At 44.8% G+C, this 22,539-nt stretch overlaps 1 protein-coding gene across 2 annotated transcripts in view; it reads right to left on the reverse strand.

Annotated features, from left to right (window-relative positions):
• Positions 1-22,539, reverse strand: part of col4a4 (collagen, type IV, alpha 4) — a 47,894-nt gene that overhangs the window by 17,206 nt on the left and 8,149 nt on the right. For both annotated transcript variants that reach the window (XM_014335871.2, XM_042223942.1), the window contains exons 4-28: positions 16,148-16,219; positions 12,336-12,470; positions 11,992-12,036; positions 11,780-11,896; positions 9,966-10,034; positions 9,858-9,893; positions 9,691-9,753; positions 9,101-9,136; positions 8,949-8,990; positions 8,589-8,669; positions 8,373-8,417; positions 8,044-8,106; positions 7,890-7,934; positions 7,753-7,806; positions 7,138-7,198; positions 6,953-7,057; positions 5,945-6,100; positions 5,706-5,795; positions 3,601-3,761; positions 3,445-3,517; positions 3,246-3,352; positions 1,998-2,181; positions 946-1,014; positions 766-873; positions 604-672 (exon numbers count right to left, since the gene is read on the reverse strand). In XM_014335871.2, coding sequence (XP_014191357.1) covers positions 604-672; positions 766-873; positions 946-1,014; positions 1,998-2,181; positions 3,246-3,352; positions 3,445-3,517; positions 3,601-3,761; positions 5,706-5,795; positions 5,945-6,100; positions 6,953-7,057; positions 7,138-7,198; positions 7,753-7,806; positions 7,890-7,934; positions 8,044-8,106; positions 8,373-8,417; positions 8,589-8,669; positions 8,949-8,990; positions 9,101-9,136; positions 9,691-9,753; positions 9,858-9,893; positions 9,966-10,034; positions 11,780-11,896; positions 11,992-12,036; positions 12,336-12,470; positions 16,148-16,219 — 2,086 coding nt within the window. The remainder of the gene's footprint in view (positions 1-603; positions 673-765; positions 874-945; positions 1,015-1,997; positions 2,182-3,245; positions 3,353-3,444; positions 3,518-3,600; positions 3,762-5,705; positions 5,796-5,944; positions 6,101-6,952; positions 7,058-7,137; positions 7,199-7,752; positions 7,807-7,889; positions 7,935-8,043; positions 8,107-8,372; positions 8,418-8,588; positions 8,670-8,948; positions 8,991-9,100; positions 9,137-9,690; positions 9,754-9,857; positions 9,894-9,965; positions 10,035-11,779; positions 11,897-11,991; positions 12,037-12,335; positions 12,471-16,147; positions 16,220-22,539) is intronic.

Genomic DNA, 22,539 nt, shown 5'->3' on the forward strand with positions numbered 1-22,539 from the left:
TATATTTAAAAATCAATTCAGGATTTAATGAATTGATATTTATTCACCTTATTCACACTAAAATCGAGAATTTGAATGGGGAAATCGATCTTTTAAACCCACTCCTACCAGTAAGCCTCTAATTTTCGGCCATTGAAGCTGTTCAAATTATTCTGCTGGTTGTTGCTGCACAGCAGTGAAAACAGAAAGGCTGGAAGAGTTCCTTCTGGTCCGGGCAGATTTCTGAAGGAATTTCTGACATCTCTGTGAATTCGTTTGCTTCCCAGAGTTTTGTAAACTAACCTTGTAGAAGGTACATAGAAGTTCATCCTAGAGTTAATTGGGAATTTAAGTTGATTGAGGAACCAGGCCCTGTTGAGAATGATGAGGTTTATCTCTTTTCCTGCGGAACAAACTCATTCGGCTTCCAGAATATGCCATGTGGTTCCCAGTGAAAACTAACTATTAATGCTCAGGATACTTTCTGGAGATCCTCCAGAGCCAGGCGAACAATGTTCAAGATCACAGTTGGATGTGAAACAAGCTGCTCCAGAATTCATTGGTATCCAGACCAGCCAGAGCATCAACCAGATCTGGTTTGTGCTGATGCATTGTGGAACTTACCTGGATCTCCATCATAACTGAAGCCTTCAGGTCCTTCATCTCCATAATCTCCAGTGACACCCTGAGGTCCTACAGGAGGAGGAGGGGAAATAATTAAAGGTAACTCTTCTGCTCATGTAACCTACAGGCGAAGATACAGAAGCGGAAGGTTTGCTTGGGTACCTTGTTTCCCAGGTATTCCAGGAAGTCCATCCTTCCCATTGTCTCCTTTAGGTCCATCTGACCCAATGCCACCAGGAAAACCTGGAGAACCCTGGGAACCTGTGTAGCCTGAAAGGTGAGAGAGGTGAGTAGGAAGTACTGTAAACAGGCAAACATAAAGATGTTACAGATCAAATTTACCTGCACTTCCAGGGTCTCCCTTCTCTCCAGGGGCACCTGGTCTTATGGGTCTAAAGGGTGGAGGGTCACCTGGAGGAAGAGGAGGGTTAAGTAGACACCAGTTAGAAGGTTTTGGCTAAAAAAGTTAATGAAAGTGTTCCTATGAACTTCACAAGTACTCAGTGCTGAAGAAAACCCTCAACTCATTTATATTTAATTGTATTTTCAGATTAAGTTTGGTTTTCTCCAAAATATTGAGTTCAGGCCGTCACCGTAAACACCCACAGGTTTCAAGTTGACTCCTTTTTATTTCATTTCTGCCTGTTTGGAAAACCTAAATGGAAAAACAAGAGGGGCGAGAGGCAGGGTACACCCTGGACAGGTCACCAGCCTGACACAGGACAAACACACTTACAGGTAATTTAGATTCACCAGTTAACCTAACCTAACTAACTGCGTGTCGGAGAACCCGGAAAGAACCCACACAGACGCAGGGAGAGCATGCAAAGTCCACACAGACCAGGTCAGAGTCAGGTGGTGGAACCAACACGCCACCGTGCTGCCCTGGAAACACGTTCAATAGAATAATTCAAAAGCAGAAATGTCTGAAACTTCAATCTAGTTTCCTAAATTTGCCTGTATCAAGTGTTTTATTCCAACTCCAGGCCTCGAGGGCCGGTGTCCTGCAGGTTCTAGATCTCACCCTGCATCAGCACATCTAAATCAAATGATTAGTTCATTTCCAGGCCTCTGGAGAACTTCAAGAATGTTGAGGAGGTCATTTGGCCATTTAAATCAGCTGTGATGGATCAAGGACGCATCCTGCCCTAAACGATGAGTCACAGATGACCAACGGATGTTACGTTATCATCCTGTTTGAGAAACATACTCTACTCAAACCCGGACTTAGACCTTAAAAGGAGTCAGCACTGACAGATGTTAAGAGGACAGGTGTTATAAATGTTCAGGTCAGTCCTATGAAAACAGAACCGTATATATGGATTCAGCTGCAAAACTCTGGTAAAATCCACAGAAAGTGAGAACCAAACGTTTTTCGTAACAACGATTCTTACCTTTAACCCCCTTTAACCCCGGGGGGCCACAGGATCCAGTAGGTCCTGGATCCCCAAGGAGTCCACGTTCTCCCACAGCTCCATCTGCATCTGGTCCTCGGGGACCTGGAGGTCCTAAATATCCCTTTAACCCTGTAGTTCCTCTGAGGCCCCTTTCTCCAGGGAAGCTGAAAAAACTCTCCCCCTAAGAACAGACAAATTGAGGTCAAGAGACAGAACAGCATGACTGATGGCAGGACAACTGCAAAACAGGGACATTCTGATTATCTCACTGTTTGTCATCCACATTTCTCAGCGCTCAACTTTAAGTTAGAAACAGATTCATGGATATAACAGATGTGGTGTCAGTGTGTTTTCTGGCATACAGTTGTGATCATTGTCCCGTTGATGCCCCAGTTTGGTCCAAGCTTCAGCTTCGGGATAGATGGCCTCACATTTGACTCTAGACTACGTTGGTATACAGAGGAGCTCATAGTCCACTTAGTCCACAGGCTTTCTCCTGTAAACTCTTCCAAACAAGCCAAACTTGTTCAGTCTTTTTCCATCTGTGCTGTCATGAACTTTAAAATTGAAAACGAGGCCTGTAGTGTCTCAGAATGTGAGGCAGAGCTCTTAGGTTTCTGTCGTTTCTTTGAGCATCGAATGGTCCGATCTTGGGATGAACTTGCTGGAACATCCATCACTGAGAAAATTGTCTTAATGTTTCCCTCTTGTAAATAATCTTTCTCACTGCAGAATGATGGACTTGTTTGAAAATAGCTGTATAACCTCTCCTAGGTTGGAGCAACAGTTTAGTCTGTAAGATCACTGCTGACGTCTTTCCTTTGCTTTCTGTTAACGCACACCTGAATGCTTCGGACTAGCTGCTAGAAGATTCTGCTTTTATAACGATGCTCTCGATTGGTAAGTATCAGTTAACCGGTGCGTTTGATCAGCAGCACCTGGCTGCCATTTACTTCTCTTAATTCCTATAAAAGCAACAAGGATCCACTTAATTTGTCACAGGACTGCAATCAGGAAACATGTTCTTAAACTGACCATCGGAGGATTCTGATAAACATTCGTTCAAAAGGAAAAGCGGCGCAGACATGATCAGTGAGCTGTAATGTGAACATCATCTCATTACATCTGAAACAGAAATTACTTGCTGAGAAACTCTTTCACATTATTGCTTCTCATATTTCGCTCTTTCCCGTCTTGAACAACATCTTCCAATCCTCATTCCTCCTATCTTCTAACCCGACTGACCTGGAAACCGGGATTTCCAGGGACCCCTGAGGGCCCAGTCTGTCCTCTTCTTCCTGGGAACCCTTGTCTGCCTGCAGGGCCCCGCTGTCCCTTGTTTCCCTTCTCACCTGGAGACAGGAGCAGCATTCACAGGAGGTTATGTTGATGTTACTGTCAATAATAAGTGTGCTGGGAGACAGCTGCACAGACTGGGACTCACCTTCGATATCCTCCACTGTTAAATCTCCTTTCTGTCCTTTAAAGCCTTTGACACCTGGCAATCCGGCCCGACCCTGTAAACAAAGCAATCAGTCAAATAAACAGAGCAGTGGTGGCTGCTCAGATGACCTCTGACCTTGTTGCTCAGTTGCTTTACCTGCTCACCAGTCTCTCCTGTGTCTCCGGGAACACCGTACTCTCCCCGAGGACCTGTGGGTCCAGAGGATCCTTGGAAGCCTGGAAATCCCAAGTCACCCTTAGGGCCAGGTGCACCTCTTAGTACAAGAGGAAGGCCACAAGAACAGCTGCCACAACTACCTAAAACACAGAAATTAGGGTTCGATCAATCTCTAACCCTTATTGAGCACTTCCAGCAAACATTAGCAAAACGATCTGACTGATTAATAACGTCACTACGACTGGCTGTCCGGGCAACATGGACTCTACTTAAGGCCAACATAGGATGTCTTCGCTATAGACAGTATAACAGACGGACACAGCTGAAGGTGGCGACACCTGTTACTGCAAAAGACTTCCAGTTGTATTGAAGTGTATGGGAAAAGTGCCCTCTGCCCCCTCGTACACATTTCCAAACTCACTCTTGAGGTCATTTTGAACAAAACATTAAGTCTGTTTTTATAAATTATGCTCATTCTTAGAATAAGAGAGGAAGGTTATTTAGGAGCATGCTCATTGGTTAATACCTCAGTCACAATTTGTTAGCCACAGCGTGCGGTTTCACAATCAGTCAGTCAGCCACAGATCGATAGATCAATCAGAATACGACGAGTGCTGGAGACCGTGAAGTCCTCAGCTGAAGTCTTAACCCTTTAAGACCTACCATAGAACCAAGTCCGCCGGAGCTTATATTATATTTTTACATGCTGTAGCGAAATTTCTGGGAGCATTTCAAGTTGCTATACATCAATACAAGCATTACAGTCTATATTTTAATAATATGTCTGCATTAAGTGCATAGTAATTACATAAATTGCAAAAAAGTGCAATAAACTACAGAAAAATTTAAAATAGTTTTTGTTTTGTTAACATATATGTCTACTGTAAATACAAAATAGTTGCACAAAATAGTTTCCCACCACAGGAAATTTATTTTGAGTGTCTTCATAGTTTTATTTTTGAAATACACCAATTTTTATATACTGCAGGAAAAACGAAAATAAATATTATGATGCAAATTTGCAAAAAAACAGCATATGCATCAAAATAAACTATTTCCAGCAGTGCAATATGAGTCCTAAGCATCCCAGAAACGACACAGAAAGTCATAAAGTCAAAGAAAACTTTTAAAAACACCAGTATAAGCTCATGAGGCCCTGATGGTAAAAAGAAACTACATTTCCGCAAAAATGACGTCACTTCCGGTTTCGGGCAGGTCATGGCGGACGTCGCCAATGTAGGAAGTGTTACAAACAGCTGATCGGATCAGCAAAGCGTGTTTCTGGAATATTATGTTTTTGTTGCTGCAAGTGCTTTTTATGCAGTTTTTGCAAAGCTTTATGTGGAAGGAAACTGTGACCGAGGACAAGCTGATGGCATAAGATGCAAGTACAACTCCTCCGGTTTCATATGCAAAGAAAATTATTGCGCTAGCTTACGTGGTTGCAGCGCTACTGGGATTTAAAAGTAGTTGCGCAAAATGGAGCGTGCCCGCTCTGACCGGCTTTAAAGGGTTAACACACCAGTGGGTGACATCTCAAAGCTAAATCTACGTACCGTCTAAGGCTTCACAGCAACAACATGAGTGAGGAAGCAAGTTAAGGTTATGCTCTTCATAGCTGGAAATGTTTAGCTGGTAAGTTAGCATTAGCCAGAAGTTTCATCCAATAAAACTCATCTGGATAAAGTACAATGAGAACCTAAAGGAAACAGCTAGTGATGACTTTAGCATGGTGATGATACCTTTGGTTTCTGGCATTAAAAGGTCAGATTGCCTTTTTTAAATTACTTCGTCAGTTGATGTTTATAAAATGACCGCTGCACGATTCACGTAGCATAATGTGGACAGGGGTGTTGGTACCGTAACAAAACTGTTGACTGATCGTGGGACAAAAGCCAAAAGCATTGTTCATTTTTTTAATCTCTTCTTTCCCCATTTAGCAAACGCAAACTGTGGTAATGTGACGTGGCCTGAGTGTGCACATATTTCACATTAAGGTTAAAAGCAGCTCATCAGTCTTCCACCCTCTAAACCTTTAACTGGTGTAAAAGTCACAATTTCAGTCAATGTCTCCAACAACTGACCTTTAATTCCCAGTGAGCCCTGAAACCCTGTGGGTCCGAGCACACCTGGGTCCCCACGTGGTCCTGAGGCTCCAGGGAGACAGTAGGTACCTTTAAAGACAAACAGGAAGTCAGATTATTGAGAAAAAAAATCAACTGGGACAGTGACACATCCCATACCTGCTGTTAATATCTGCAGTCTGACCCTGCGGGCACCTACAGGTGTACAACACTAAGAGACAAACACTGTTGTCTGGTACCTGGAACACCTTGCTGTCCTTTATGTCCTCTGAATCCACGGCGCCCTGGTTTTCCAGGTTCTCCAGGTGTGGGTTTCTCTGTAGAGATCTGACCTGGATCTCCTCTGACCCCCTTGCATCCTGGAACTCCCTTCTGACCTACAACTCCCGGCAGTCCTGAAGAAAACAACAAAAACTATCATACTACCTTAAACATGAGCAGAAAACATCCTTCTTACCACAGCACCGCTATGCTGCCTCTAATCAAGTTCATACCACCTTAAATCTAACCATGACACTTGAATCACCGTAGCTCAACTTTAAGATTCATTCAAGATTCAAGAGTCGAGGTCTTTATTGTCCAGTATACGCAGTGTACAGCGCACCGAAATGCCGTTTCACGCCAAGCCCCCCATGGTGCATTTATAAGAATATAAAAAATCTCCAGGAGATATAAAACTAGAAGAAGTGGATTGTGCAGAGGGTATTGAATACCAGCTTCAAGTTACGAGTCAGAGTATTGTGGACGAGACAGGATGAAGACATGTGCATTATGTAGATGTGTTCAGCAACTGAAAGTAACAAGAAGCTGAGAAAATAATCTCACCACAGCAACCTCATACTGCCTTACATCAGGCTGCTACCACCTTAAATCTGGCCTCATGAGTCTCAGACCACCTCGCCAACTTCATCATCATTAAACCCCCCAAAGTGGTAGATAATGACCCAACGTTGTGGTCTCATCCCATTTGTAATCTGACTACACAAACTCGTAATAGCGCGTAAAATCTTAAAAAACTCTCCGATACGATTTTAAAGTTTGAGACCATTTGAATTTTTTGATTTGACAGAACTTTATGCCAGACGGTTTTTCTGATGATGATTTATATCTGTCAGGAAAGATCTCCAATACTCAGTGATAGCATATTTTTCCATCATATAAAGATGTTTCACCTGTGTCATCGCGCTGTGCTGAGATGTTTGCCAGCTCACATTGCTACAGAAACAGTAAAATATGCAGGTACTCACCAACTATTGATCTGCCAGGCGGTCCTGGGGGGCCGGGTATTCCCATCCGCCCCCTGTCTCCATTAAGGCCGTGCGGGCCGGGTGACCCGGGATCCCCAACTTGACCTAGAAGACATAAAGTAGTCATTGGACACCAGAGAAGAAGAATTGTGAAAGAGCTGATTGATTGGTGCATTGATCCATACCGGTGTACGTGATGTCTTCCTCCCGGGGGTTGCCTGGAGGCCCGGGATCTCCCCTTTCGCCCTGAGAACACACACAACACAACAGCTTTATCTTTACTGAGGTCATTTTGTTTACATGATACTAACCAGTTCATCGGGTTCACAGCTTCTAGTAACAGAACATCTACGTCTGTGAATGGGCGAAAGGTTTCAGTGCTCTCACGAATCACGTGTCTGGTTTTTACTGCTGATCTGGCTCTGCTGGCCAGGTGGTGACCACGCAGCGGGGAGGTCTGCAGCTGCGCGGTAGAGATCAGACGTCCGAGGTCATGGACAGATAACTGCTCAAAGTGTAGGACTTCAAGAATCTCAGAGTCCTTTTCACGATGGATGAATTTCAGTGATGCAGACGCTGCACCTGTCTGTGGACCATTTTACTGGTCTTCTGGTTAACTTCCTGCTCGTTTTGCCCTCGTTACCTTTTGCATACATTTTCCGAGCCTTCTCTCGCCCTTTGTCGTGGTGTGCTACAATGCTCTGTGCTCCTTGTTCCCTGGTTCCTAGTGTTTAGTTGGGATGGATGGGAAGCTTTGCTTTTATCCACAGTGACATAAAATATACAGGAAACAGACTGACCTTAGGACCATTTCGTCCAATCAGACCTGGGAGTCCTGAGCTTCCTTGGATTCCCTGAAAACACCAAAGAAAAACCAGACCTGATGATCCGAGGAACAGCACAGAAGTAGAAACAGGAATCTTCTGCTTTGACCAACCTTGACTCCTTTGTTCCCACGCAGACCAGGTTGTCCAGGGAGTCCCTGAAACACAGTTCGTTCAGCATCAATACCTCAAAGATTGATGACATCTCAAGTCTAATTAAAGTCTATAGTCTGATCAAAACTGCTTAATTTTGATCGCACATCTTACCCTTGGTCCAGGAAGCCCCAAAATCCCCTTCTCCCCTTCCATCCCAGGTGGCCCATTCAGACCCTGAGACCACAATTCAATAAAAAATATCTGATCAGTAACAGTGCTACTAAAATGATATTTGGAGATATGGGGCACAACAACCAAGTGGGGTTTAAAAACGGCAGCTGAGTATCCTTCAAACACGAGATTACAGATGACAATTTTCAGGATGAGCGATAGTCCTGAACTCCATAAATCGGGAGAATCCTAACCTTCAAGTGAGCCTGGTGCCCAAGAATCGAACAACAAAGAGAACTTCAAGTTCCTAAATAAGATATTTAACCTACCAGCTGTCCGTCAATTCCACAGACTCCTTTAACCCCCCGGGAGCCCTGAAATATCCAACATATCCAGCATGAGAAAACCGAGAGCAAAGCCTCCCAACAACAAGAGATATCAGAAATCAACATTTGCAACATTTGCTATTTAAAGTTTAACAGAAAACAGGAAGTCCCCTTAAATGTGCCATCTGATAGGCTGTAACAGAGTGAGGCTCCACCTACTTTGTCTCCTTTGATGTAGAGGTCTTCGGGAGGGTCAACATACTCAAAGGGCCCCGGAGGTCCCTGCAAACCCTGATCCCCCTGTGGACCACACAAACTGCTACAGCACAGCACATACTACACAGTACTGGTGCGTTGCTCTTGCTGCTCTATTACTGCAGTAATTGTCAATGGTGAAGTGCAATTTATACAGTTTGCAGTGAAATGAAAACAGAAGGTAAATCAGTCAAACAGAAGAATGTGGCAGAGCTCTGCCCCAAACGAGTAATCTAATGTGACTTTTGCACAGCGCTATTGCCTCGCGCGACAGGCTGTTCACGAGCTGCTGATTCAGTTAAAAGAAAGGGGGCGTGGTTGTACCTCATCTCCTTTCTGTCCAGGCAGAGATCGACCTCTTTCCCCCTGAAATGCACAAACAACAAATTCTGAAATAAAAGGTCAGAAAACGCAGTCTTTCAAATTACTCTAACGCTATTCACAATGCTAGCCTCTACTACGTGCACATTACTTACGGGTGGACCTCGAGAACCCGGGCTTCCAGGTACGCCCTGCACAGACAGCAAAGACTTCATTATTGCAATTAATAAAATAATTCTTTGTTTCTCAGCTGAATTTGTAAGTTGTACAAAAAACAGTCTCCAACTTCTTGTGTAGCTTAATTTTAATGGAGAGACATAATGTAAAGCCAAAAACGTTATAACTTGAAGTTTTTGAGCCCCAAAAGAAGCTGCGCCAAAAACTGGTCCACCCCAAGGATCGGGTCGCCGACACAAACAGAGTAACATAGTGTACGCTGTTAAGTGCAGGATTTATACATCGGGGAAACCAAACAAGCTCTGGCTACAACACAGAAGAGCCACCTCGTCAGGCCAGTGGACCTTCAACGATGAGGACGTAACATCCTGGACAGGGAAGTTTGAGCAGTGTTCATTTACTGGATGATCAAGCATGCATCAAGACTCCCATACAGGTTATATCTGTGCTTCAAAACCCCAACGTGGAACAGCAGAAACTCGAGACCAGGTCCCTTTAACTGTCCTCAACTTGAACACGTGACACCAGATTACCTTCTTCAAGCAGTAAATGTTAAGTGGTGACTCACGTCTTGGCCTTTTGGTCCTGGAGAACCCAGTGCTCCCTTCGATCCCGAGAGGCCCTGCTCACCCTGCAGACAGACAGACAGAAACCTGAAGGAGGACCACTACAAGTGAACGCTTCCTCCCTGTAAACCTGCTGGCATGTGTGTCACATGACAGTTTGTTTACTCACCCACAGACCGGGATGTCCACTGGGCCCAGCATCTCCCTGTCAGACAGAAATGCTTTGATTAATAAGCCAAATCCTGATCCTAACCTGCAGCAGTACAAGTGTACTTACAGTCACTCCAGGGTTACGGATGAAATACACCGCCTGATCTCCTGGATATCCTTTCGGTCCTGGAAAACCCTGAAGAATTAAACACCACAGCGATGGTCAAATAGTACTGGACCAAAGATACAGTGGGAGGCAAAGGTTAACCTTGTTAATAGCCATTATTTTCCTGTATAAATCGTTGTTACAATAAAAAATATCAGTTAAATATATCATACAGGAGACACAAGTTTATTGGATTCACAGAAAGTGTGCAATAATTGTTTAAACAAAATCAGGCAGGTGCATAAATTTGGGCTCCACAAAAAGAGAGATGAAATCAATATTTAGCAGATCCGCCTTCTGCAGCCTCTAAACGCTTCCTGTGGGTTCCACTGAGAGTCTGGATTGTGGTTGAAGGTATTTTGGACCATTCCTCTTTACTAAACATCTCTCGTTCATTCAGGTTTGATGGCTTCCGAGCATCAACAGCTCTCTTTAACTCACAGCACAGCTTTCAATAATATTCAGGTCTGGGCTGAGATGAACGTTCCAGAACGTTGTTCTTGTTCCTCTGCATGAAAGCTTTAGTGGATTTTGAGCAGTGTTTCGGTCGTTGTCTTGTTGAAAGACCCAGCCCCGGCACAGCTTCAGCTTTGTCTCCGATTCTCCAGAATCTGCTGATACTGAGTGGAATCCATGTGTCCCTCAACTCTGACAGGATTCCCAGTTCCTGCACTGGCCACACAGCCCCACAGCATGATGGAACCAGCACCATATTTTACTGGAGGCAGCAGGTGTTTTTCTGGGAATGCTGTGCTCTTTTTCCTCCATGCATAACGCCGCTTGTTATGCCCAAATAACTCAGTTTTAGTTTCATCAGTCCACAGCACCTTATTCCAGAATGAAGCTGGTTTGTCCAAATGTGCTTCAGCAAACCTCAAGCGGCTCTGTTTGTGCTGTGGGCGGAGCAAAGGCTTCCTCTGCATCACTCTCACATGCAGCATCTCCTTGTGTAAAGTGCACCAAATGGTTCCATCTGCTGCAACATGATGTTGCAGGTCTTTGGTGCTGGTCTGTGGGTCGACTCTGACTGTTCTCACCGTCGCTTCTGTCTGTCTGAGATGTTTCTTGGTCTGACACTTCCAGCCTTAACTTCAACTGAGCCTGTGGTCTTCCATTGTCTCAATATGCTCCTAACTGTGGAGACAGATGGCTTAAATCTCTGAGGCAGCTTTCTGTGTCCTTCCCACCATGATGCTGAACAGTCTTTGTCTTCAGGTCATCTGACAGTTGTTCTGAGACCCCCGTGTTGCTGCTCTTCAGAGGAAATTAAAAGAGGGAAACTTAAATTGACCCCCTTAAATACTTTCTCATTATTGTTTTCACCTGTGTATGTAGGTCAGGGGTCACTGAGCTTACCGAGACAATTTGAGTTCCAACAATTAGTTCTGAAGGTTTGGAATCAATAAAATGACAACAGATTTATGCACCTGCCTGATTTTGTTTAAACAATTCTTGCACACTTTAAATCCAATAAACTTGTGTCTCCTGTATGATATATTTAACTGACAGTTTTTATTGTAACAACGATTTATACAGGAAAATAATGACTATGAACAAGGTTAACGTTTGCATCCCGCTGTACTGCAGCACACTCAACTATCCACACACAGGCTCACAGCAGTGTAAGACGAGAAAACCTCGTCCTTGTTCTCTCAGGACTCTAAAATCTGGATTCTGGAAAACTGAACGTTTCTCCAGCTCTGATTATTTTTACTGTGGCCTTTCTTGCCCTCCACAGTGAAGTGTTTGCTATCAGTGTTACTGTCATTTCTGACCAGTTCTCCGTCACGTCCTTGTTCTCCCGGAAGTCCAGCTTTCCCCTTCTCTCCTCTAGTTCCATTACATCCATCCAGACCTGGATGTCCTGGACCTCCAGCAGGTCCCGGGTGTCCCTGGACACACAAACACATAAACTGATGCTGAGAGCGGGACATCACTAGGTCACAGCTGACTGAGCTAAGAGGCTGAGAGGGGCGGGGCTTCTTACCGGAACTCCATCCAAACCTGGAAAACCAGGAACACCAAGAGATCCCTGAAACCGTAAACAACAAGCAGACGGTTAAACTGTTCTCCACACAGCTCCTCAGATACCATGTGAGGCCTAACAGAGCTCCGATTGGTCAGACAACAGAAACAGTATCTCGTCTTCAGAGGGGTGTACTACAAAGCAAACTATGTTTTCAGTTTGGATGGTCTATGTGTAAAGCTCCTCTGGTGTTGTCTCTGAGTGAAGGTGCTCAGCTGACCGAGAGAGCTGCTAACACAGAAAGCCTGACTCTGTTAAAGCTGCGTTGCAGTACAACCCCGAGGGCAGAAACCATGTTCCTTCACCATATGTCCTTTCAGGCCTGCAGCTCCTGTTGGCCCCTCATCTCCTCTCTGGCCTTTCTCTCCTGGAGGCCCCTGAGGACCCGGAAAGCCCATGGGTCCATTAGGGCCCTGCAGACCCAGAGAACCAGGAGCACCCTGCAGGACACAAAGACACCTGTTAATCCTTTAAAAACTGAATAAATCTTAATAGAAAACATGAACAACATCAGGTTTCTATCGAGAGCTCTTCTAGGCCACCTGATCCCGACGCTCTGTCACTACAGCAAGCACCACTTCTAAAAAAATACCAGGACCAATTCTGTTTACATTATACATGCTTCCCTTAGGCAGCATCATTAGAAGACATAGCATACATTTACACTGCTATGCTGATGACACCCAGCTCTATCTGTCCATGAAGCCAGATAACACACACCAATGAGTTAAACTGCAGGAATGTCTTAAAGACATAAAGACCTGGATGGCCGCTAACTTTCTGCTTCTTAATTCAGATCAAACTGAGGTTATTGTACTCGGCCCTGAAAAGCTTAGAAATATGGTATCTAAGCAGATTCTTCCTCTGGATGGCATTACCTTGGCCTCCAGTAACGCTGTGAGGAACCTTGGAGTCATTTTTGACCAGGACATGTCCTTCAACGCACATATTAAACAAATATGTAAGACTGCGTTCTTCCATTTGTGCAACATCTCTAAAGTTAGAAATATCCTGTCTCAGAGTGACGCTGAAAAACTAGTTCATGCATTTATTACTTCCAGGCTGGACGACTGTAATTCATTATTATCAGGAAGTCCTAAAAACTCGCTGAAAAGCCTTCAGCTGATCCAAAATGCTGCAGCAAGAGTCCTGACAGGGACTAGAAAGAGAGCAGATTTCTCCTGTTTTGGCTTCCTGTTAAATCCAGAATTCAAAATCCTGCTCCTCACATACAAGGTCTTAAATAATCAGGCCCCATCTTGTCTGAATCCTTATCACTCGAGAAACACGAAGCCGACAAACAAACTAAGAGAATTCAACTGTCTGCTCGAATCTGAACTTTTGAAACTGTAAATCATTCTTTGTCATATCAGTTCCTCATTAAATACACGTCACATTAACAAGCTGGCTCATGGTGTAAAGCGTCGCCTGTCAGAAAGTTTAAGAACATATAAAACAATCAGGAGCGTAACTGAACCTGAGACGGACTCTTTATGAATCGCAGCACTGATGGCAGAGCGGGTGGACTTCGTATGGTTTAATCCAGATGTTGGTGCATTCGAGTAAGGCTGTTATCTGACCATTCGAGGGCGGCGTGGCACCAGAACAATGACCCCCCCCACACACACACACACACACACAAACTGCCACGAGGGGTTTGGACTGCTTATCATAAAAGATTCAGAAATGAGTGTGTCAAAGGCACAGCACTGTCCACAGCCACATCCACACATGTGCACAGGAAACACTGATAAGGTCAAAGGTCAGATTTACTGCATAGATTCAGCCCCTTGTGGTTCAAACTGAGTAAAAGCAGAGAGCGTTCCAGGATAAAGGGAGCGGCGCGTACCTGTGACAGGTGCCGTCTTGTCGCCCTCACTTTGTGTACACTTGGTTTGTAAGCCTGTTGTTAAGCTGAGTGATGGCGACCCTCAGTGCAGTTTCACTTTAACGCTCTGCTGCATTTCCAGAGCCTTTTCTTATTCTTATTTCTGGACTTGGAAGTGGAGCCTCAGATAATCATATTAGGGATTATTTCCTTTAGATGATATCGCAAATACAAGAATAGGAAACATGGAGTGTTACTAGCAGGCCGAGGTTTTCACTCACAGGGACGACCGAACACGTCTGAGCTCATTATTAGAAACACGCTTAATATGAAGATGCACTTCTGGACCAGGAGATATATGACGGCAAGTAAGGAAAACTAGATCCACTCTAACTACAAGGCTGCGTTTGGGCCATGTGATGAAAACAGATGCTTTTCTGAAACTAGGTCATTCGTTCAGAGGTGTGTAGTTTCCGGCTGAGGAAACATGAATATCTGTGAGGTAATGAGGCCTTACGAGAGCAAAACAAGCATAAAAGCCAAGAAGAACACATGGTGAGCATGTACAGACCGAGTCACCTGGGCAGGTGAGGAGAAGGAGGTCAGTGTGTTTATCGCATGATCTGGCTGCAAAGCTGCATCACAGTAATGTAACTGTAGTGTTGCAACAGTGACCAAAATCAGAGTGTTTTTGTTCACAACAGAAGCTGTGGAGACACCAGGTGTCTCCACAGCTTCTGTTGCAACAGTGACCACAGAGCTTTGTAACGACTGTAATGATTCACGTATCTGCACACATCAACAGTTGCTTCCATTTTTACCTGATGTACAAATAAAGTTTGACGTCTTGACTAAAACTCCCCTGTGTCCAGTGTTAGTTAGAGCTCTGTGTTTGTCTCCAGCATCGAGATGTTTATGTTATCTGACCATTGATCACTGATCAGATACACCAATACAAACTTATTGATACATCTGTGTTTATAATCAAAACCGATTGGTTTGGGTGAATCCGTCAATCCTGTGTGTGTCTGTGAGTGTGTGTGAGTGTGTGTGTCTGTAAGTGTCTGTGAGTGTGTGTGTGTGTCTGTGAGTGTGAGTGTGTGTCTGTGAGTGTGTGAGTGTGTGTCTGTAAGTGTCTGTGAGTGTGTGTGTGTGTCTGTGTGTGTGTGTGTGTCTGTATGTGTCTGTGTGTGTGTCTGTGTCTGTGTGTGTCTGTGTGTGTGTGTGTGTATGTGTCTGTGTGTCTGTGTGTGTGAGTGTGTGTGTGTGTGTGTGTGTGAGTGTCGTGTGTGTGTGTGTGTGTGTGTGTGTGAGTGTGTGTGTGTGTGTGAGTGTGTGTGTGTGAGTGTGTGTCTGTGAGTGTGTGTGTGTGTGTGTGTGTGTGTGTGTGTGTGTGTGTGTGTCTGTGAGTGTGTGTGAGTGTGTGTGTCTGTGTGTGTGTGTGTGTGTGTGTGTGTGTGTGTGATGAGATGTGACAGCTGTGATCTCTGTTAGTCCTCTCTCCATCCTCCTTTCTCTTAAACCGCTCAGCGTGAAATCACTGGGACAGACGCCTTCCCACAATCCTCTCTGCCTGTCTACTGCCCCCAGCTGTACAAACACACACACACACACAGTAACACACACACACACACACACACAGTAACACACACAGCAACACAAACACACACACACACACAAATACACTCACACTATCACAAACACACACACACACAGGAGGTCAGTGTGAAGCTGGACGACAGTCTGACAGATACATGTTGTTCTTATTGCTGTTGTTAACTTGATCAGCTGATTGTCATGTGATGTTACATCAGCGGTTTGAATTAATTCATCATAACGTACAAACGAGCCTCAGTCCTGACGACCACGAGCTCTAACAGCAGTTACAGCACAACGCTATCCCGGGCTGAGATACCTGACCTGCGGGGACATGCTCCCTGTTGGGAATAAAGGTCCTTATAATCGGAATCATTTCAATTTAGGGTGAAATCTCAGGTTCAAGGTTCAGTTAAGTGCAAAGAAATTCAAGCAAGTCCTCTGAAGTGATGAAAACATGCATGTGTGTGAGTAATCTGCTGAGTCAGTTTAAGGTAAACAGCTGGTAATTTAACACCAGCACTCCTCAAACAGCTCCTCATGTGTGTGTGTGTGTGTGTGTGTGTGTGTGTGTGTGTGTGTGTGTGTGTGTGTCCTGAGCTGAGTCTGAGGTTTGTTGACACTGAAGAGTGTGCAGCTGCGCTGTGGTTCGCTGCTGTTCGTGTGTGTCAGAGTTAGTGGGCGGAGTCTCACCCTTGCTCCCTTGGCTGGGAAACACTGACAGGTGGAGCAGTCCCGCCCACCACATGGCTCAGACAGGTCACCCTGGAAAAAAGAGAACAACAATATTACATGACATCACCATGACATCACTGTATCATAATAAGACATCACCTCAGCTCAGCTGACGCCATCACTCAGAGCTGTGACATCACGTCTGAGGTCAGCGGCCTTTGGTTTGAAAGATGAAGCAAAGGAATCGTTTTCCTCTCCGATTCTCAGCCTGTCGCAGCGTCTCTCTCAGCACAGTCTGAGAACCTCTGAGCTCCCGTGCTGGTACATCACTGTAATCACTGTAGTTGCAGTAAAGACCAACAAAGAGCAGCACTCGTGTTTATGCTGACCGTGTCACGCACCAGGTTACAGGAGTCGAGGCACAGCCATTCATGAGAGCAACAACATAAAGCAGGCTTCAGAGGCAGGAAGGAATAATCTGGTTCAGCTTGTACCTGCAGCTTTGTGTAGCGTCTGAAAGTATTAATCTCCAGCCCTGAAAAAGATGCAGTCCCTCCGACGTCCAGCAGAGGCTCCAGCAGCGTGGATTGCTTCCTGTTTTTATAGGCTGGGAGGGACCTGCTGTTAGCATATCACAGTTTGGGCCGACGACAGTTTCATCCAGCACATCTGTCTCTCATCTTCATCATCTACGGATTCAAAAGCCCAGCCGAAGCATCCACTCAGTGTCACTCTTCTGCCATCACCTCGTCACTCTGCAGCATTTAGAGGGATTTGTCCTCTTCTAATCTTTTCTTCTAGTACTTCTTAAACGCTACTTGCTTGTGATGATCTTCCCTTGAGTCCCTGATTTTGTTGGTAGTTAAACTTGATAAATACTGCATGAGTGAGCCAGAAAGGGCACAACTAAACCCGTCATTAGTTACCTTATCCCCTCATTTCCATCAGCCGCTTCTGGTAAACATCTGGAAGAACGTGCAGCTGGATGGCTGAAGAACGGCAAAGGAAGGCTGAAGTGAAGGTCTGTATTTTTGGGGCCATCCTTGGTGTTTGTGCCCATCAGGAAATGTGGGCGGAACTTACAAGACTCGCATCCTCGCTTGCAACTCCCTACTTCCATGCTTAGCTCAGTTTTTCCAGGACCTCTTACCTTTCCAAGCCTTTACAGATTCCAGTGTGTAAAAGAGCAACTAGATGATGCAATTAAGCCTTTGGGAGTTCCTGTCTCTGCGCTCAGCTGTGTGTCCCATCAAACTGAACCTCTTCAGCTTGTGGTCTCAAGTTTCACATTGTCTCTGCTCTACTCCGTCTTCTTGGCTTAAACACAGAAGCCACACATCAGGATTACGATGCTGTTAACTGAGAGCTAGCTGAGGAGTGGAGGCGCTGGTTACAGGAGGATGCCTTCATAACCTGGACTGCTCATAAAAATCTATCCTCCTACCTCCAATCAGCTTAAAAGTTCAACTCCCAACAGGCAACAGGTAACTACTTTCTGCTAGGTTCAATTTCATCATCACCTACTGCCCTGAAATATAAAACCTGATGCTCTGTATCTACAGTTCCCTCTCAAAGAAAATCTGCCCACCGTAGAACCGAATCTTGATGCATCGTGAGCACTGAACACTCAACAGAATGAAGCTGACCCAGGGAGCCCCGGTACAACCAGGGAACCGCCCCCTTGCTCAGGCCCTGTGTTGAAATATTCGAAGTGTTATTACTTGAATTACTTGAGTTAAAGTTTTGCTTGAATAAATAAAGAGTTAAACTGACATTGGTCAACTATGTCTAAGTCAATAACATAGTATTTGTTAGAATGAAAGGACTCAACCTGTTGTGTGCTTTTAGACTTGGTTTCTGTCTATTGATGCTCCGACCGCAGCACTGTTTTTATTTTCTGTTCAGACAGTGAGGAATGTAAACACAAGTCAGACAGAAAGACAAGCATCTGAGATTCTCAGGAAGCAGACAGCTGACTGTGTGTGTTTATCAGATCACGTCAGCGACAATCACGCTCCAATTTTTCCTGACCGATTCTTTCAATGAGAACAGATGTTCAGATTGATGTGACAGAAAAGGGAGATTTAAACTCTAGAACAAGCCAGAGGCTCGTGTTCCAGTGCATTTACAGACACGACCTGTGTGCTCACAGTTAGACGTGTAAATAAACGTGTAACCTGTGTGACATAACTATTGAAGCAGTACAAGTGCACCTATAAAAATAATCACACCTGATCTTCATTGATCTTAATAAATCGCTCTGTGACCAACCTGTGCACCTTTTATTAAACTACGTGGTTTGAAATTGAGCTCAAATTCAAACAAAAACTATCCTGACTGCAGAGCAGCAATATGAACTTTGAGCAATGGGAACACAACCTCTGGCAAAACAGTCTCAGGTGGATTCAGAGTTTCACAGCACAGTCAGGTCCATTTAGCCAGCTACATGGTTGCTTTGGTCATTTCGCCTCTGTACACACAGGAAACTAATCAAAAACATGCAGACTTTTACACTGAAGGTCTGAAAAAAGAAGTATTGCAATATTATTTTAGGAGCTGCAGTCATTTCATACACAGCTCCCCATTCAAAGGCTCAGAAGTAATCGAGTAGTATCATGGACACAGATGATGATCATTCCCTCATTAATGCATAGAAAATGAATTCAGTTCAATTCATTTATTTATTTATGTGGCACAAAATCATAGTTGCTTCAAGGTGCTTTATACTGAAATTTAGACCCTGCAAGAAAACAAAAGATCCAATATTGTTTGATTCACGTGTTTAACTCGACTGCAGCACTTTAAATGAGTTCCACAGAGACGCTAACAAGAATCCATAAACATGTTTGCAGTGGCAAATCTACGATCTGGTCCATCCTTTAAAAAAAGGATCACCCTGAGGTTTGTCACAAAATGATTTGAGCTGAGATTTAGTCTCACAGAAAGCTGCTCACAGCTGGCACAGATTTAGAGCCTCGCGTCAGCTTATTTGCAGGGTCAGATGAAGATGTGTTAAATAAAACACCCGATTCTACATTTACTCATCAAACTCAACGGAGCCTCCAACCCAAAGCAAAGACACAACAACAACAACAAAACTCCGGGTTCATCTCCGCGTGGCTGGCATGGATTTCACAGCCCTGAGGTTTAAAGCAGGATGGCTGGGGATGGTGAGAACGGTGGGATGACAATATCGACTTTGGACCCCACCCCACTTTAGACGGACGTCAGTCTAATCAATGCGTTTACGTCAATAAACTTTAGAAACACATTTTTTTCCTTAATAAACTTTAATTCCACTCAAAATAAACTGCTGGAATTTCAGGACCACGGACAGCGACTGAGGATTTCACGGTGATTGGTGCTCCAACAGGTGAGTGGAGGACGTGGTGCTGCCCTCAGACGCCTCACTGACAGGCCCTCACACCAGACTCTTAAACACGTGTTTGTCAGGTTACATGTTCTCTTAAAGCCTCAGACTCACAGTCTCTGTGCCTGTTTGAGAAAATAGGGTTGATGCTATCGGCTCTATGATTGGCCGATTCTTGGACTTGACCAATAGCTGCTCTTCTACAGTGTAGCGCTGAGTGTGCATAAATCCACTCATGTAAGCTACTTTGTTGTTATTTATAAGAGATATTAGGGAACATGTGCAGATGAATAGCTGTACTTGTATATATTGTCAGGGTTGCATAGTAACCAGCACAAGGTCGTGAAAACAATCTGTACATGTTTCAAGAATATTAATGTTTCAATATTCCATAAATACTGTTTATGTACATGTGCTCAGTAAAATAACAGAGTATCTGTGATATTGTAACTTGGTCCTGCTTTAAATTAATTTTTTGTATTTCGGGCTTTTTATGGTCCTCGCTGTCCTCTAGTTACAAACACAAGCGGTCAACTGCACGCTGCAGTTTGCTTTTCTGTTTTCTAATTTGTGATTTTTATTGACGAATACAACCAGAACATAAATAAGACTGAAAGGCGACCTCACAAACAATACGCACAAACCAAATAGACTGAATAATCCTTCTGTCACTGCTACCTGAGCCAACGCTGCGACCTTCTGGATTTCTTCCTTGACAAAATGAACACAGTTCGACACCATTCAGTCAAATCGCCTTTAGCTAGTTTCATACCCAGCTGTCTGATTGTTTTTCACCTCACTGTCCTTATATGGCATCACTTTGGCATCACTCTTTGAAGAAGCCTTAAATGTTGAGTTTTCTTCATTTATGAAAGCCAGTGACACAAATCAGTCGCACAGCGCATGTCATAAAGACAAAAAGACCCGGATGTCCTGGTTTTCTGTCCTGCAGACAGAACAGACGTTACCATCCTGGACACCTTGGACGGCACAGGCTAGTATTTATACTCTGACATGCTTTCATTCATCTTCTTCTAGCTGCTGCCTTTACAGGTCACCATGTCCCAGAATCCCCCTCTGTCACACCAACCCTCTTCACCACATCCATCAATCTTCTCTTTTCCTGCTGCCTGGCAGGTCACATGTGCAAACGATCTCAGGCTCTCCGACTCCCCTTCATAGACCCAGTGAACATCTGAACAGCTTCAGCTCTGTAACTTCAGCTCAGTCCCTTGCTTTGTTGACCCTCTGCTCCTTCGTCTTTGCCTCTCCTTCTGTCTCCGTCTCATTCAGACACATGTATTCCGTCTTCTTTCGTTCCTCTTCTCTGCAGGATCTCCTCCAACTGCTCTCTGCTCTCACTACAGATCACAGTGTCATCTGCAAACATCATAGTCCACGGATTCTGAACTTACTGGTCGACCCATCTGTCCCTCACGCCTCGCCTCTGTCCTCATACTGCAGCACCCTCATATACTTCCTAATGCAGTAGCACAGTTCCTCTCTCAGCAACCAATCACCTGCTTTCTCTGATCCAAAAAGACACGGTGACACTCTTTCAGTTTGCAGCAGATGGCCCCGCCCCTCCCTGAGCCTGGTTCTGCTGGAGGTTTCTTCCTGTTAAAAGGGAGTTTTTCCTTCCCACTGTCGCCAAAGTGCTGCTCTACCACTTTGACCAACTTCCTCCCCAATGTCTCTGTCTTCTACCTGATCTCCAACCTGTAGGGCATACACACTGATGACATCCAGCATCGACCCTTCAATTCACAGCTTCAAACCCACGATCTCGTCTGACACTTTCTCCACGACACTATTCGCTGTGGGATCAATAAAGTGTCTGTCTATTCACAGACTCCTGTCCTCCTGTGAAATCCCATGCAGAAATCCTACAAACACCCCCGATGTTTGATTGCACTTCGTACTGAAAGATTAAACACAAATGCACTGATGTGGCTGTGCTCTGAGGGGTCATCGGGCAGAACAGTAGGACCTGATCCAGGATGTTCGCTCTTCACACATCCCACACCGAGTGTCCCTGTTGATGTAGTCAGTGTGTTTTTTTTTCCTCTGTGGGCCCCAGACAGCGAGTTTCTCAGCAGGCAGCAGTGTTTGTGTTAGCAGCCGCATTCCTGCAGCGTTGTGTAAACTAGGTTATCAGTGAGGCGTGGCTATCTGCAGGAATGTGACTGCTATCACTTTATCTGCTGTCAGGACTGAACGTCTCCCAAACCATCGTCCTTCCATCCACCTCCATTTATGCTGCACTATCACTACTTACGCTGTCATGACTCTCTGCACTCACATCACCTCTTCATCAGCACTCCAGCTGTACTCAAACCAGCTTCCAGCGTCTTCCATTAATCACCATCCCTCTGTCTGGGGTACCGAGATGAAGGGACTGACTGGCTGACCAGAAATCCCAGCCGCTGATTGGCCGGCGCTGCTGCTGTTCCCAGACAGACTGAACCTGGTGACCTCAACGTGACAGGCAGGGTAAAGAAAACAGTCTCCATCTCTACAACATCTGAGGATCCAGGTCTGATCCCTGAGGGACTCCAGAGGACCTGAACAATCAGACCCTGAGCTCAGTCCAGTGTTGTTTACATACAGATGAGGACAAATTATTATGAAATTTAAAGTTTGTCACTTACTGTTTTCTAACAGTCAGGAATTTTTAAATGTCGCATTTCTAAAGAAGCTCGTTGCCAACTGGGCAACATGCCTCGTTTCTATTTGCATACAATTACAGAAGTATGGACATATAAAGTTACACGGTACAAAACAACTTCAGACTGATGTGCACACAGCTGTGCCATCAACGTCCAAAACAGGCGTTGCTCCAGGTGAAGAACGACGTCCAGAAAACCAAAGTGAACGTCACTGAGCCCTGACTTCAATCCCGCTGAAAATCTGTGCGGTGAACTGAAGCCCGAGGTCTATGCAGGAAAACCATCGAGTCCGGACAGCTGCTACAGAACAATTAGCTGGGATTGTTCAGGAGACGTGAGACTTGTTAAGGCTGCAGCGACCGCTGCCTGTC

Source organism: Haplochromis burtoni, unplaced genomic scaffold (genome assembly GCF_018398535.1).
Source record: "Haplochromis burtoni strain Fernald_Lab_line unplaced genomic scaffold, NCSU_Asbu1 Contig_123, whole genome shotgun sequence".
In the NCBI taxonomy this organism is placed as follows: domain Eukaryota; kingdom Metazoa; phylum Chordata; class Actinopteri; order Cichliformes; family Cichlidae; genus Haplochromis; species Haplochromis burtoni.